Source organism: Cupressus sempervirens, chromosome 5 (genome assembly GCF_028749045.1).
Source record: "Cupressus sempervirens isolate cs-2001-9-10 chromosome 5, ASM2874904v1, whole genome shotgun sequence".
NCBI lineage: Eukaryota > Viridiplantae > Streptophyta > Pinopsida > Cupressales > Cupressaceae > Cupressus > Cupressus sempervirens.
This window is the reverse complement of record NC_143122.1, coordinates 324,054,513-324,071,659: the sequence shown is the minus strand read 5'-3', so window position 1 is coordinate 324,071,659 and position 17,147 is coordinate 324,054,513. Positions and strand designations below refer to the sequence as shown.

The following is a 17,147-nucleotide window of genomic DNA, read 5'->3' as shown; positions in this document are numbered from 1 at the left end:
AGCTATCGGGTTTAGTGAATTATGAGCCGGCAGAAATCCAATTTCGAATAAGTCTGGAATCAATTACTCCCGGTAAATATCTAAGGGGAAATAGCGTATCCGCCAGCGCTTTCTATGACCCAATTTGGGAACTCAGCTACAACAGAAATTCAAGAAAGTGGATTTAAACTTTCCGCAGCTGGGCGTCATCCAAGGGCAAAGCGATTATAAGTGCCGAAACCAACTTTCAGTGGAAGATTGAGATATTAAAGCCATCTACTTCATGGGTGAGGAACCGTGAGGGTTACTCATTAAAAAACGCGAGCCGACGTGAGTTGCAGAGTTTCGCGTGAAGATTGGAACAGCTACGGCTCATATTGTCTCACCATTGGAGTCGGGACTGAGGGTTTTTTCGCAGAATATGGGAGCCATCTAGGTCTTGGTCACCAACAAGAAATTATGAGCTAAACTGTTGCAGATGGCGAGAGAAATTGCGACCTCCTTGAAGACGGGGAAATAACCAGCAACCGACCCATATCTTGCGCAAGAAAACTCATATTGGATTGGGGGGTGCAAAGGAATTTCTAAATCGCGTCAGCATGGTGGCAGACGGGTAAATCTGCAGTGCGGCACTACAAACGGCGGTCAGCACGAATTGCGTCCATTCCGGTAGGCGGGATTGGGAATCTTCAAATCACGAAGGGTCATTCCAGGGGCCGCATCCATTAGCGGTGTTACAAGACGAATCCGTGGAGGAAGAGTTTGGTATCAATATGCAGAATACACACACGTAATGCTGGTGTACTGGATCCCCCGAAGGTCCTCGCGCACTTTCCGTTGATCCTTCTCAACAAGTGGAGGAATTTCACAAGTGCTACTGGTCGGGCATTTCAGGCACCTGTTGGAAAGTGCAATGAAGGATTATCACTTGCTCTCGTTCACGGAGTCAAGGAATTTCAGGTTCTTAAAGGTTGCTTCTATCCTTTGAAAGGAACATTCAGTCATTGTTATATGCTCGGTAACATAATTAACCTGAATACAGATTGTATTACCATTACGTTTGGTAAATTTGTAGAACATTGTCTTGTAGTGCGGTTTCAGATTTCAAACAAATGTTTTTATGAATTGTCTCAGTTTAGGCATTTGGTTCTTTGGTGATTACTTGCAAATTATTTGACGAATTGCCACAGTACAATATTGGGATTTAGTGACCTTTATAGCTAGGGTCATTACAGTGGTATCAGAGCTCGATTGCTAATTGTTTGACGAAATGTCAAACCTTTGAAGTATAAAGAGTTTTTTTGGTGCTGGAGTAAGCAATAACCTGTCAGGGTTATTTCAGTGGTATTAGAGCGGTTTTCTTGCCATCCTGTGGGGTGAGAACCGACTTACAGGAGTGATCAGCACTCTACTTCAACCAAGATGGACAGGTACAGCACAAAGTCTCCAAGGACACAATCTCGGACAAGTAATAGACACAGTATTCAGAGTCGGAATTGTGGAAAGGAGGACTATTCAGGCATTCAGGATGAGCTCAGAAAAATCAAACATAACATGTCTGAACTGTTGGTTAAGCACCACCGTATGCTTGACAGGCTGTCCGTCCCAGCTAAGGTAAATAAATCAACTGGATTTCATTTTGGCACATCTTCTCACAAAGCGTTGACTGATACAAAGAGAGATGTTACGAGGAACCTTAATGAGGAGTTCGAGAAACAGGTGTGCAATCAGCTAGAGGTTTTAGTTCAGCCTCAGGAAGAAGCGGTGAAGGATACTACGCTGATGGATAGTAACTGTCAACTTGACACTCAAGTTGAGACAGTTGAATACGAGCTTTCCAAGGGTGATGTCTCATGTACTCTTCCGACAAGCAATGATTTCAGTAAAGTGAGTTCAGATGATGATGAAGATGTCATTGTGCATGATGATGAGATACCTGGTGAAAATGAGTAGACATCAAGCATTTATTTTGCTGACAGAGAGTACCAGGCTCAGTTAGATGCTTCGTCACATGAGGATGAAATTGGCGGTATTTCACATGATTTGTCCAGCCAGCTGAAGGAAAGCAAAGATAGTATTGTGGCTTCTTTATCTCATCATGACAGGATGCGGGAGATGTTAGAAGAGCACATCCAGATGATTCAGTTACAAGGAAGACATAAGGGAGTTCAGGCAAATTCTTCTTGCTGTGACTTACACGCAATTGGTGAAGGGATGGGGACGACGAAGCTGAGCTATTTACATCTTCTATCAGATCGTGACCATCTTCTAAGCCTTGCCAAAGACTATTCAGATGCCTTGAGGAGGAAGGAGGAGGAAGTTGTCAAGCTTTCTTGCGAGCTTGAGGACACTCGAGCAACTTTGGCATTACAGGACTGGGAGAGGCATAGAAATGAGCATGGCGTGGAGCTGGGCTTAGTTTCATCTTACATGCCTGACATTCAGCTCCCTGCAGCAGACGGATCATATATGGTAGCTGATAATGTTACGAGTTCATCTTGCATTCACATCCAGGATACAAGGACAATGGCAGACAGGTATGTGAAGTTAGCTGGTATTGGTCACATTACTCAGGTAAGTCGTTTGCTTGAGTTACCAGTTGTTTCTTGCATATGGATTCGGGAATGTTTCAGCAGCATTTGGGATTCAGTCAACCGAAGATCTTTAGCACTTTATGATAGCCAAGATGGTTTGAGTACTATCATGGATTTGATTAGCAGAATATACGGTGTTATCTTTCCTTGTGCCAGCAGAACATCCGATGTTGGTATTAGTTTTTATGCACCGTTGTTGGGTTTGGTTCATATTTCCAGTCGACCATCCTTGCTGAAAGGTGTTGAAGGGTTTTCATATTTGGAAGCATGTACAGATGAGTCCCAGGATCGTTTTGACCTTGATGACATCCGGGAGAATGAAGTGAACAGTTTTGAAGATTCGGCTTCCTTGACAGTTTCTTTAGGTACAGAAGAGCTTGATAGCAGGACTACAGATTTTGACACTCTGGATGTGGATATGAGTTCCGAAGTTGATTCGAAAAATATAGATGGTAATAATCCAGAGACCAGTATCTTTGAAGACATTCCTCCAGACAATGTGTCAGAGGGAGTTTATAGAAGACAATCTAGCCAGAGCCATCATGTGGTTAGCCAGTTGAAAGTTAGTGAGCGAGACATTGCTATCGCTTGCGAGCATTTTGATACTGCTCGTCAGTTGTTGGCTGTTACTGGTTGGGGTTCTTCTATGACAGATGAGTCCAGCGGTGGTTACTTTTCTTTGGCAGAGATTCATGCCTTGCGTGAAGCTGTTCGGATTTTAAAGCAGGATTATTTACGATTGGTAGCCGACCGTGATCACTTGGTTGAGTGGGGAAGCATAGCCTATGAGGCACTCTTGGATCGTGAAGAGGAGGTGAGTGAGCTTTCCCAAGAGCTCATAGCGACTACTGAGGCATTAGAGGACACACAGCGAGATCTATAGAAGTCGCAGTTTCAGTTGAAGGAGGTGACCGTGGAGTTGGAGCATTTGCGGTCAAAACCAGCCCCAGACCCAGTTCATTTGATTACTGAGGTGGATGATGGTAAGTACACTTCCGCAGTTACTACTAAGGAGCATATTGTTGAGGCTGACACACATATTCAGGATTTGGTAGTAGCTGGTCCTAATGAGTTTGGGGTACTAGTAGAGTCAAGTCTCCAGATTGATTCTTCTCTGATAAACGACAGTGTGGTACAGCTGAGTATGCCACCCTTTCAGGAGGACCAGATGTGGTGTAAAGGGGAGTATGTAAATATTTCCTCATATAATTTTTACTGCACTGAATCGTTTATGGAGTATTTGCTGGACAGTGCACGTGTTCATTTGGACTCGCATGAAGTGACAGAAGGTGTTCTCATCCATGATACTAGTGTTATTTGCAGATTGGTTGAGAAGATTATAGGGGTCCTTTCTACTATGCTACCTCACAGGGATCTCGAGAAGGGGTTTGTTGAGCAGAGTGCACAAGGACCTATCCAACCTACAGTCACTCGGAGTCAGAAAATGGAGCCATATGTTGATTACCAGTTCAGTGATGATGAGCTAGCAGCAGAATTTGGAGGTTCTTACCGGCATTATACGGTAGGGTACGCTCATCATTTCTCTTTTGACACAGAGATAGAAGATTTTATTTCACGCAGATGTAGATCGGCTCCAGTTTCTTACCATCCATTAGGGGATAGATTGGCACCTTCTTTCGAAAAAAGAAGTGGTAGTAGCAAGTTATTCAGCCTGCAGCATCGACACACTCGGAGTAGTTTTTCAGAAATTGGATTTGATGGCAGTAATTCAGGTACCTATGGCTGTTGTCATATCTACAATGCAGTTGGGTGCAGGTGTCTTTTTGACAGGGGCTTGAGTTTTGATGGAGTTGATGTTTCAGTTGGCTTGAGTTCCGCAGAATGGCTTCTTCTACTGACATCTACAGTTGGTTTTCAGATGATTTCATCAGAATTGTCAGTTGTTTGGATGTTGAGTACAGTTTCTCAGATACTGGTATTGATGATTTCTCCACGGGAGTATGATGAGGATTGGGATGATACACAGATTTACATTTGGGATCCAGGAAGACTGATTGGTTCATGGTTCAGCCATTGCTTGGGGACAAGCAATTTCAGGAAGGGCGGACTGTCATGTCCCCAATTTTTTGGTGACAGTTCGATTTAATTAATTTAATTAATACTGGTTGTCCAAGGACAACTAATTAATTATTTTAATTAAATACATAATATTAAAAGATAACCTTGTATTTAATAAAGTGACTTGGAAAATATTTAATAAAGTCACTTATGAGATAAGATCAAATTGTTCTAGAAGTCTCTGGAGAAGGTGGAGAGAAAAGAATAAATAGGCACCCCGGGGCTCCATTCGAATCAAGCAGTTGATTATCTCTCTTTGATTTTCAGGTTGTGATTCAATCACAGGTGCATTGTGAAACCTAGGGTTTCTACAATTGTCACAGTTGGCCATTGAGAACGATAACTCTCAATTGGTACGCAATTTTGAGGGTGTGAAATATCATCTGAATTATTGCAGATTGGAGGTGACATTCAGTCATTTCATCAGGGCAGAATTTGTGGCTTAAGGCCAAAATTTTGGTGGATCATTCTGGGAATTGATATTCGAAGATTTAAGCTCATCAATTCTACCAGGATCTGTTGGCAGAAAGGTAAGGAGATTCCGTCAGCATTCTAGCCAAACCAAGCAGGATATATAACATTCAAAAATTTACTAAACGCGTGGGTCCGAGGGTTCAATTTAGAGGTGACTGCAAACAACGAATTAATCCCAAATAATCAAATCTGCAGGCGCTTTCTTCTCATGCATTTCAGTCACTGTTCGAAGATCATTAATATCGCAGGATTGAAGGGTTGGTATTGTAGTCGAGTCAGAATCTACCGCACTCAAAGTGTATATAATGGTCGATCTTTTACTGAGGACGCGTTATCTCCGGAACAAGGCTGTAGGAGCTATCGGGTTTAGTGAATTATGAGCCGGCAGAAATCCAATTTCGAATAAGTCTGGAATCAATTACTCCCGGTAAATATCTAAGGGGAAATAGCGTATCCGCCAGCGCTTTCTATGACCCAATTTGGGAACTCAGCTACAACAAAAATTCAAGAAAGTGGATTTAAACTTTCCGCAGCTGGGCGTCATCCAAGGGCAAAGCGATTATAAGTGCCGAAACCAACTTTCAGTGGAAGATTGAGATATTAAAGCCATCTACTTCATGGGTGAGGAACCGTGAGGGTTACTCATTAAAAAACGCGAGCCGACGTGAGTTGCAGAGTTTCGCGTGAAGATTGGAACAACTACGGCTCATATTGTCTCACCATTGGAGTCGGAACTGAGGGTTTTTTCGCAGAATATGGGAGCCATCTAGGTCTTGGTCACCAACAAGAAATTATGAGCTAAACTGTTGCAGACGGCGAGAGAAATTGCGACCTCCTTGAAGACGGGGAAATAACCAGCAACCGACCCATATCTTGCGCAAGAAAACTCATATTGGATTGGGGGGTGCAAAGGAATTTCTAAATCGCGTCAGCATGGTGGCAGACGGGTAAATCTGCAGTGCGGCACTACAAACGGCGGTCAGCACGAATTGCGTCCATTCCGGTAGGCGGGATTGGGAATCTTCAAATCACGAAGGGTCATTCCAGGGGCCGCATCCATTAGCGGTGTTACAAGACGAATCCGTGGAGGAAGAGTTTGGTATCAATATGCAGAATACACACACGTAATGCTGGTGTACTGGATCCCCCGAAGGTCCTCGCGCACTTTCCGTTGATCCTTCTCAACAAGTGGAGGAATTTCACAAGTGCTACTGGTCGAGCATTTCAGGCACCTGTTGGAAAGTGCAATGAAGGATTATCACTTGCTCTTGTTCACGGAGTCAAGGAATTTCAGGTTCTTAAAGGTTGCTTCTATCCTTTGAAAGGAACATTCAGTCATTGTTATATGCTCGGTAACATAATTAACCTGAATACAGATTGTATTACCATTACGTTTGGTAAATTTGTAGAACATTGTCTTGTAGTGCGGTTTCAGATTTCAAACAAATGTTTTTATGAATTGTCTCAGTTTAGGCATTTGGTTCTTTGGTGATTACTTGCAAATTATTTGACGAATTGCCACAGTACAATATTGGGATTTAGTGACCTTTATAGCTAGGGTCATTACAGTGGTATCAGAGCTCGATTGCTAATTGTTTGACGAAATGTCAAACCTTTGAAGTATAAAGAGTTTTTTTGGTGCTGGAGTAAGCAATAACCTGTCAGGGTTATTTCATAAAAATTGACCAACAAAAGAAATAGAGTCCTACTCAGCGCTTGGAGAATACTCATAGAATTTGCAATCTATCTTTCTATCTATAAATAACAGCATTGTAATCTTCATCAACTCTTTCAGACAGTGCTATATCATCATTTAACATGTTCATATATATATATAGAATGAGAGTAGTTATTACAAATGATGATGGTAAATCCATCTCGAGATTCCCTAGTTTGAATATCAGAACTGTGAGTAACTGATAATGTTATCCCAAAATTGCATTCTGATTTTGCTAGTTTCACATATTCAACAACTAGATTTAGAATTGCAATATCATCTGCTATAGAATTTGTTACTTGTATAAAACCCAACATTCCGGAATATTTCAACTTTATCCCATGATTGAGACCAAACTGAGTTTATATGTATGTATGCATGTATCTTTAAACATTTACAATAGAATTTTTGTGATTCATATGTTATCTACTACTATTGAATGTTTATTAACTAGTCAGAACTTCAATGCTTGTTTTCTCCTCATTAAAACCTACTTTGCTTTTGTGTTGTTAAGTTATGAAAGATTGTGGCTAAGGATTTCATTATATTGAGCTGAAGACTTAAACTCAGTTACTAAATAGTACGACATTGCAAGCTCAATATTTTTGTGTTTAAAACTTCTGTGTTGCGTGGAATAAATGTCTTAAGCTGGAAGTGTAGACATAGACCCCAATAGGGTTGGAAACTCTTCATCTCCATTGGGAACTCCAAAAACTGCTGTCTGTAAACAGATTATTTTTGCATCTAGTTGAAGTCTATTTTTTCCTTTTTCCCTTATGAGGGAAAGCAGGTGGCCATGGAGAATAGAGTGAAGCAACTGAATTTGTCTTGATTCCTACCTAGATGGGGTTTGCCTGTGTCACTAGATCTTTTGTTACCTTCACAGCTAAAGTGGAACTGTTGCTTATGCATTAAGTGGACTTCTGATGCATAATCAGGGTGGAGACACTTGGTTTCAGAATTCAAAAGAACAATCCTTGGGATTCATATTAGCAGACTCTGGGTTTGATGTTTGGGTTGGAAATGTACGCGGTACACGGTGGAGTTATGGTCACGTCTCTTTCTCAGAAGGCAGCAAGGTAAATGTTCTATGTTCTGATATAAGCTTTAGGGAGTGCTGCTGCTTCAATTGTGCATTTTTAAACTAAATAAAGTGGATGAAGTTCATATTTTCCTTTCTCTCTTTCATTCTACCTTTCCTGTTGTAGGCCTTCTGGGATTGGAGTTGGGATGAATTGGCAGCTTATGATCTTCCAGCTATGATTGAATTTGTATATTCTTTAACAGGGTCCAAAGTTTATTATGTGGCCCACTCACAGGTTTGTGTGCTTGTAGTGCCATATTCTCATTGACATTTACATGTTTACTGATTTTGTACTGCTAAGTTGCTAACCTTCTCATGGAAAGTGTACGTAACAATGTGTTTATTGCATTTATTATGGTAGGGTACTATTATGGGACTTGCCGCTTTTACTCAGTCCAAGGTTTTGAACATGATTGCTGCCGCCGCTCTTTTAAGCCCCATATCTTACTTAGATCACATAACTTCCAGTTTTGCCCGCACAGCTGTAAATATACACCTTGACCAGGTATATTACACGAATAATTCACATATAGATAGAAGAATTGTTTTAACTTTTGCTAAGTGCAAAAGAGACTGAAAGTGAAACTTGGATGGTTCTAATGTAGATGATGATTTCAATGGGACTTCATCAAATCAATTTTAGAACGTAAGAGTATTTGCTTTCCTCATCTCCTATAAAAAATATTTGTATGGACTTCCTTCCCAAATTAAGTTTTCTTTATTTACTGTGAACTGATGTTGAGATTATTATATACCACAGTAAAGTTGGCCTTCAGCTAGTGGATTATGTATGTGCATTGGAAGACACAAAGTGTGGAAACCTGCTTACATCTATAACTGGTCTCTCTCTCTCTCTCTCTCCCTCTGAATGATAAACTTGTTCTGCAACTATAGAAATTCACTCAATGATTGATATTAATGCAATGATAGTTTGTTGCTATTTGATGCTGAGACCACTGTCCTAAAAAAATACATGCCAGAAATAGTAGAAATTAATGATATCAACTTTTCACACTGTTTCTTGCTTTGGTTTTTCGATACAATTGTGTGTGAATATTTTTGCATCAACATTTTGGGTCTTTGTGATAACCTGAAGAAATAGAAATTGCAAGACTTCTGCATTTTTATAATATTTCTATCTTTCATAGATATATAATTGGTTGGTGAAGTTTATAGTTTGACCCTTTTGCTTGTAGTCAACCTGATAAAAAGGAATAAACCATAACAGCATATGATAATTATCTTTTGCCATAGAAATATAGTTATTTAAGGGGATGTTTAGTAGTGTTATGCCATTCAAAATCATCCATTAACCAGCAACAAACTAAAAGGTGAATCAAATTTCAGTTTTAGTGGAGCTGAATTAGTAAATGTGAAGTGTATCTGTCTCAATGGAATCAGCTCCAAGTTTTAAGCCAACAAGCGTCGAAGACCATTTAAATTGTTTTTGTCACAGACAAGCTTGACAATCTCACATTGTAACATCCCGTTTTCTTGGGTCTAAATTGACAACTAACATCTCCAAGAAATATAGTTATTGCTTCAATTTCATAGGAAGACAGTTATAATGGTCATGTTCATGTGAAAGAGATTTACTGTTAAAGACAGTTAAACATTATTTCTTAAGACATCATCAATGAATTTACTATAGAAAATAAAATCCACATACCATGGAATTCGAACCAATAAATCATTGTAGGGATGCTTCTGCAACCACCCAAGTTAGTCCACATATACCACTATAACAATATCAAATATCAACTACAATCCAATATCGCTAAATTGAAATTAAATGACAACTACTATTAAATACCACTATATAAAATTAGGACATCACAAACCACTGTATCAATTAAGGCATCAATTACCGTTGGATCATTTAGGGCTTTCAGTTACCACGGTATCACTTAGGGCTTCCGATACCACTGTATCATTTAGGGTTCCAGTTACCACTGAATCAATTAGGGCTTCAGATTCCTTTCCTTCCTAACCATGGCAATAACTCAAGATTAGAAAATATGCTCATATTCGATATTCACATAAATGAAAAACAATCCATAAATCTATCTCTCGCATCTAGGTGTAAAATATCTATAACGATGAAATAACTCAATTAATCGTACCTTTTTATATATAAAAGTGATAATACATGTTCCGATAAAACATTTGAATTCATAGCTTATCTTGTCCGATGCATGTCCGGCAACATATGGAGAGAGAACATTGTCAGGGGCTTAACTACCCAACCTTGGACCATAATTTTATCCCCACACAATTTCTAACGAGAAAGGCCCTCCCTATCCGGAATAGACAGGGGTCATCTTGTCATCAACCGAACATCTTGGTATTTAGACACACCTTTCGACTTGAAAGCAAAAAATTACAATGTACAAGAACATGCATGAGTTATTAAATAATCACTATTCTAGATTTAATGTATCATATCTAACTTTCATTTTATATGTCACTGCAGACTCCATCTCACCTCTTCACCCTTTTCCATGGCTATACAGTTGATGAATCCTAGGTGTTTGGATCTTAGAGCATTTGGCTTTGTCTGTTGGTTACCAACAAATTAATGGATAACATATATCTTCTAGCTTATAACAATTTGTAATTTGAAAAAGATATTCTTAAAGATTTCATAATTTATTGTTTAATTAATTTAATCATATCTGATCTCTTCTGCGTTCTTGCAGATTCATTCTACCTCTTCACCTTTTCGTGGCTTCATCACCGGTGAATCCAAGGTGTTAGAGAATCTATAAGTATTCTGATCTAGTTCGAAGATTATGATTGCATGGTTTTTGATGCTATTCATATAATCGTTGAAGTTGCTACAGCTACCATTCGAATTCGTAAATGATATAACAATTCACAAAGTTAATAATGAGAAGATCCCAATGACTCTATGTGATTGCAAGAGATTAACAGCAAGGTATTTATCTTAAATCAAAGTATAGCCAGCTGTATTTTTGACCTCTACTCAGAAAAGAAGATTTATGATTTACAAAGGCATGTGTTATCTTATTCACAGTCCTAGCAATGCATATCCGGCTATGGTCAGGCATTCAAATTAGGAAAAGATGTCATGCATATGAAAAACATATTTGCATTATTCTCAGCTCTATCCAAACGTAGCCGACAACAATCAAGAAATGGAAATTTATGAAATACAAACACATAGGTCATATTCTCATAGCCGACTACAGTTGGATATAGGCTCAGCAAAAAGGAATACCTATGAGTTATATTGGCGTTAAATCATGACCTGTGTTTGTGATTGCAAACAGTATGGACATGGCTCCTCCCATCCTTGGCTGGAACCCCTGTTGGCAAGTTGTTTCTCCCGCTAGCTCTAAGACTTGGTTTGCGGTATGCAAAGCTTTGGGGAAGCAAGAAAGAGATAGTAAGATGTAGGGTGCAGACAGAATGAAAGTTTCGACTAAGAAGAGTCTCATGGCTTAGAAGGAAACAAAGCAAGCATGGAAAAGGTTGATGGTAACACTCCCTCATAAGGCAAAGCAGACGAACAATATATATAAAAGTGCCGGATTCCATTCACGGCTAAAATAAAAGGAAGGCTGAGCCTTCTTGGCTTCCACTGGTTATGAAAACATAAACCATTTCGATTTACCAAATAAATCGATTATGAAAGAGAGGGAAGAAGGAATTAAATAAAGAGGAGTTGAAAAGATTATAGTCGATTCAAATTTCCGAGTATTAAATCGATTATAAACAAGGAAAGAATAAAAGAATGGAAAGAAAATTCGATTATTATTATAACTCAAATATTATTATAAGTCAAACGTTATTATATCTTGAATATTATTATTTATATAAGCACATGTAAATATATTAATCAATGACAACACTTAATCAAATTATTATAATATAATGGTGCAATTCCATTTTTATATCTATATGCACGTATATAGATGTCTATTATAATAATTAAATAATATGATGAAAGATTATTTAACTTCTTCTGAGGTATGTTTTATAATTCAATTATTTTAATTAAATTATTTATTTAAATAACTCATGCGGGTCCCACAGATGTATCCTGTTTATCGAGTTGCTAGGTCCTCAACCCATTTGCCTAGTGATGGTGATGCTCCTGCCTAATTCTTTTCTAACAATGCTTCCACCCCTTCAACATGTTTCCTGCAATTAAATTATATTATCATAATAAATTATTTAATTATAAATAATCACAACGGTTAACCATCTTCCCAATGCCATGAATTCGTGATTAACGATCAACTAGCATGTTATGTTCACTTGAAATCATAACGACTAACTATCTTACCATTTCACCAGATTATAACAAATTAAACTGCCAACTGACTTCATGTGAACCTCAACGGCTATATTTCAAATTAGGTAAAAAATTGGGATGTAACACACATGCAACAATTGATAAGCAATATTGGAACACACAGGATGATCATTACGTTAATACTGTTTCAGATCTTGGTATAAAAGAAAATGTCTCTTCCAGTTTTTTATAATGATAATACAACATGCTTGATACCTAAATAGCTGCAACCAACCAACCATGAACCAAACTTTTCTAAGTTATATATTGATTTTTTTCCAGCACGTCCCATGTTGTTGTCCCATGTTGTTTACTTTATTTGTTTAAATCAGAAGCTTGGTGAATTTCGCTTATGTTTTGCTCGACAGCTGGGTCAATGTCACTGTTTCTCTTTGATACCTTGCTCTGCTATTCTTCTTGTTTGCAATGTGATGAACACCTGGCTAGTTGAGTCACTCTTATTATCATAGAGCAATGTTGTTGATTCCTAGTGTTGCAACTGAATAAATGCTCACATCATCCAAATTGCTTGGCCAATTGCCTTGTACTCAATATCTATAGGTGATATGTGATTATTGCTTTTCTGAGCTCAACTACAGATTTTCTCTTTCTGTTGTGGTTTCCCTATCATCGACTTGTCTGACCCAACTAGTAGTAGTAAATCATGTTAACATAAAACACTTGTTCTTCACAAATTCAAGTCTAAAGCTAATAGTTTTCTTCACACTTCAATTTTCTTAGAAGCCTTCAAATGGACAACAGATGTTATACACAAATTTTGACAGACGTACGAAAGAATAATTAATAGTAGTTTGTATTGTTTCCAGATATATCTTGTATGCCTTCTCTTAAGGATCTAGAGCTCCTAGAGGACCTAAAAGCCCTAGAACCCTATACTACATATCTGTGACTTTCCTTTTTACCAAATTCTGTAGTCTGTTAAAAACTAGTATTTAAAAATCATTTGATTTGTCAATTTTTTTGTATTTTGCAGGTCCAAATTGTTGTTTCAACAACTCAAGAGTTGATTTCTATCTACAGTATGAGCCTCATCCATCATCAACAAAAAATCTAAAACATCTTTTCCAAAGTATGCTTCTGATTCCCTTTACCTTTTTAATTTTCTAAATTTTAGTTCATTTTGTGTGACAAAGTATGTGCACAACTTGGTCACTTATATTCTTTAATGAGACTAGTGGAACTTGCATGTTGCATCTTTATAGTAATACCAAATAGGAATGACCTCAATGTATGTCTTCAATGTCAGCTTATTGCCATCTGCAGCTCCACCAATACCAAATTTGAAACAAGTCTGTAGTCTAAGGTTATTAATATACATGGCTAATGTTCTCTTCTTCAGTGCTGTTTAAATCAACCTCATTTAGAACAAAAAATTATGGAGCATCTATTGTAGATAAGCATTGGTTGACACATATGAACTATAGAAGGTACAAGAGCCTGTTGGTATTTTATTGAAGTCAAAGTCAGATTTCAACCATGGAATCAGGATATAAAAATAAAAAGGAAACCCCATTATATCATCAAATTTGAGATTATTCTGCATCTGCCAACGAATTTGAAGTTTTGGTATATTGTAATTTAACATGGCTAGAGTACACTTCCCTAAATCACGCATCTTAATGCTGTCTCTCACTTTAATTAATGATGCTGGACATAAGAATGCATGATGACTTCCGGCCAAAAAAGAGGCCCCCGACAAGGCAGTCATCATCACCAAAGGAAGAAGCAAACAAACTGGCCTCTCCCAGAGAAGAAATATTGTTGCCATCTACCTCTTCTGGTTCAGCAGCATCTCCATCACTGCTACAAACCCTAACCCCTCCGCTATAACTGCTCCCGCTCGTCCTACTGTTCATATACTGTACTCTCCTTTTGTTGATGGTAAAGTAACACATTATGTAATGCTCAGGAATTTTAATTTCATTCTTATAGAAGTCTGAGAGTTTTCAAGTTTGAGCTTTTCTTACAGGACTAGTTTATCCAAATACATTTGAGAATCTTAGATTTTTGTTTTTTTGTGTATCGCTTTGTTGAGTCATTTTCACAAGTACAGCCTATTGGGCCTAAATCCTAGATCTCTTTTCAGAGTAAAGGATGCTTTTTTTCTTCTTTATATTATCAATGTTATAACTTCTAGTATTCTGTTCAGGATATGCATATCGGATGCTTTCTTCTGTATGATCTATTAGTTCTAATGTTTGCATTTTAAGTACAAGAACAAGGGGTATCTACAGCTTAATTTTTACATGGTCAGAATCGCTTATTGTTGCTCACCTTCAATAGAAACATATAATTCTTTCTCAAGGGAGTTCTATTCTTTGTCTTCACTTACTTCCTCTGAACTTTTAGCTAAATTTGTGCATCAGCTTGACTTTAATTTGCTGTATTTATGCATTTCCTTTTTTGAGAACAACCCCATTACTTGATGACTAATATGTTCCACAAGGGTGATTTCAATATGTGTCCTAATGTGAAGCTAGAAATCACTAGGAATTTTATAGTTTATGATCCTATTGTTTCTTAGTATCAAACTGAAGTCTGAAGTTCGTTAGCTTCCTAGACATATACTAAGTTTATAATTGAAGCAAAAAATGAGAAAATCAAGCCATGGGGAAGGAATGAGTTTATATTTGAAGCAAAAAATGAGAAAATCGAGCCATGGGGAAGGAGTGCTCAACAATTCCTGATATGTGAATGACTATTACATCTCAAAATAGAATATTTTTAATTCTTTGTAGGATGGATAATTTCTTGTGCTCAGCAATTCCTGATATGTGAATGACTCACATCTCAAAATAGAAGATTTTTAATTCTTTGTAGGACGGATAATTTCTTTCTTTCATTTATCAATTTTCTTTTATCCAGAGACATTTTCTTCTGTTCATGGATAAGTGCCTCAAGCTTAAATCAGTCTTATTCAGCTTAATCAACCACCAACTCCATGAAAATGCTTCCATATGAGATCCATCTTTTTGTTAAAACATTTATCTCTGTCCTGTGGAACCAATTTCGGGGGTGTAATTTTTCTGAATGTCTTAAAACCCTCCCAAGGTGTTTCATTTCAGCAACAGGGTGTTTCATTTCTTTGTTGCTGAAATGATATACACCTGGGCTGAGGAAGCCATGTCAGATGAGGTTGTAAATATTAAAGCTCATAATTACCTAGTAGGCATTTGATTCGTTAAAAATCAGAAGTTATTAAGTTAATGCAACGGTGCAACCACATTTGCATCTTATTTTCCAGGCACTACTGCATTTTTAATGCCTATGGACCTCCGCTCTGAATTTCTGGTAGTCTGACTATGGTTTGTTCTCAAATATGAATTTCAGTGCAACTTGAATTTTTTTTTGTTTTAGAACCTAAATCTAACTGATTATGGAACAAAAATAGCCTTTAAATTCCCTTTCTTTGCTTTCAGTTTTACTTGGTACATTGCAGATGATCTCTTGAAAATTATTTTTGGCTGTAGTGATTCGAAAGGGAACATTTGAGAAGTATGACTATGGACTCTGGGGCAATATCAAGCACTATGGAAGCTTTACCCCAATACCTTATTATCTATCTCATATCCCTAAATCATTTCCTTTGTGGATGGCATATGGAGGAAATGATGCTTTAGCAGATGCGGTGGATTGTAACCGCACGCTCTCTGAGTTGAAAAGTATCCCAGAGTTGGTCTATTTGGAGTCCTATGGTCATCTTGATTTTATTCTCAGTGTGAATGCCAAAGAAGATTTGTATGATAGCATGGTGAAGTTCTTTAGATCCCAGTCAAGAACTTCATACACAGTCTGAACACAAAGGAACAAAGATTCAGTCCATGTACATATCCCTGAACAAGATTGCAAGGAAGATTGGGGGCAGATGAATTGTCTCATTGAATAACAGAATAACTTTGTAGCATAAAATCTTTGGAATATTTACTGTATGTAAGTATGCTGTGTATGTATATTGAATTTAAGGACTGTTTTCAAATGGTAAATAAATTGTAATTGTAGATTGGGATAGATGAAAAGAATGCTCAATATGTACTATTTGTTATTCCATTTCTCGTCGGATGTCCCTAGCAACATACATAGATTAATTCAGCTGTGACAGGCATGAATGTTCTGTTTGGGTTTGAAGAATGTAATCTTGAACTTGATCTAATGACCACTTGTTCTTTAGATCCCAGTCAAGAATTTCATACACAAAATCTGAACACAAAGGAACAAAGATTCAGTCCTCACACATATGCCTGAACAATATTGCAATTTGCAAGGAAGATTGGAAGCATATGAATTGTTTCATTGAATACCAGAATAACTTTGGAGTATTTACTGTATGAAGTATGTCGCGTATGTATATTGAACTTAAGGACTGTTTCCAAATGGTAAATAAATTGTAATTGTATATTGGGATAGACGAACAAATGCTCAGTATGTGCTATGTGTTATTCCTTTCTCTTCAGATGTTCCATTTGGGTTTGAAGAATGTAATCTTGAATTAAATCTAATGACCACTTGTATCTGCTTATGTTTGACTAAAAAGTGTCATATTTAATCTAGCCTTATTGCAAAACAATAATACCAATGTAAATTAAACCTCTACGAATGTGTGCAAGTAGCATATGTACACATGTTTTCAAATATGCTTACTTTTGGTCTAGGTCTATTGCTTCTTGCTTTTCTTATGATTATTTACTTTTGATATTTATTTGCCTCTGTGTTAGCTTGTAGGTATATGTGTTTATAGGGCTTGGGTTCTTCAGCTTGCTCCTCTCTTGCTTGTTATTTTCCTTCTATTTTTATTTTTATTTTATTATATTATTATTTTATTTCACTTTTGTTTTTGCCTTGTTTTGGTCATGAGTTTTTCAGATTTGGTCATATGTGTTG

At 37.5% G+C, this 17,147-nt stretch overlaps 1 protein-coding gene across 2 annotated transcripts in view; it reads left to right on the top strand.

Annotated features, from left to right (window-relative positions):
* LOC149555971 (lipase 1) overlaps positions 1 to 16,672 on the top strand; it is a 67,115-nt gene extending 50,443 nt beyond the window's left edge. Inside the window, exons 3-9 of one of the 2 annotated variants that reach the window (XM_089830097.1) lie at positions 7,782 to 7,922; positions 8,052 to 8,162; positions 8,289 to 8,432; positions 8,533 to 8,573; positions 8,688 to 8,767; positions 13,243 to 13,338; positions 15,740 to 16,672. In XM_089830097.1, the coding sequence (XP_089686223.1) occupies positions 7,782 to 7,922; positions 8,052 to 8,162; positions 8,289 to 8,432; positions 8,533 to 8,573; positions 8,688 to 8,767; positions 13,243 to 13,338; positions 15,740 to 16,065 (939 nt within the window). In that variant the 3' untranslated portion in view covers positions 16,066 to 16,672. The remainder of the gene's footprint in view (positions 1 to 7,781; positions 7,923 to 8,051; positions 8,163 to 8,288; positions 8,433 to 8,532; positions 8,574 to 8,687; positions 8,768 to 13,242; positions 13,339 to 15,739) is intronic. The other variant, XM_089830098.1, reaches the window with a different exon arrangement.
* The last annotated feature ends 475 nt before the right edge of the window (positions 16,673 to 17,147 follow it).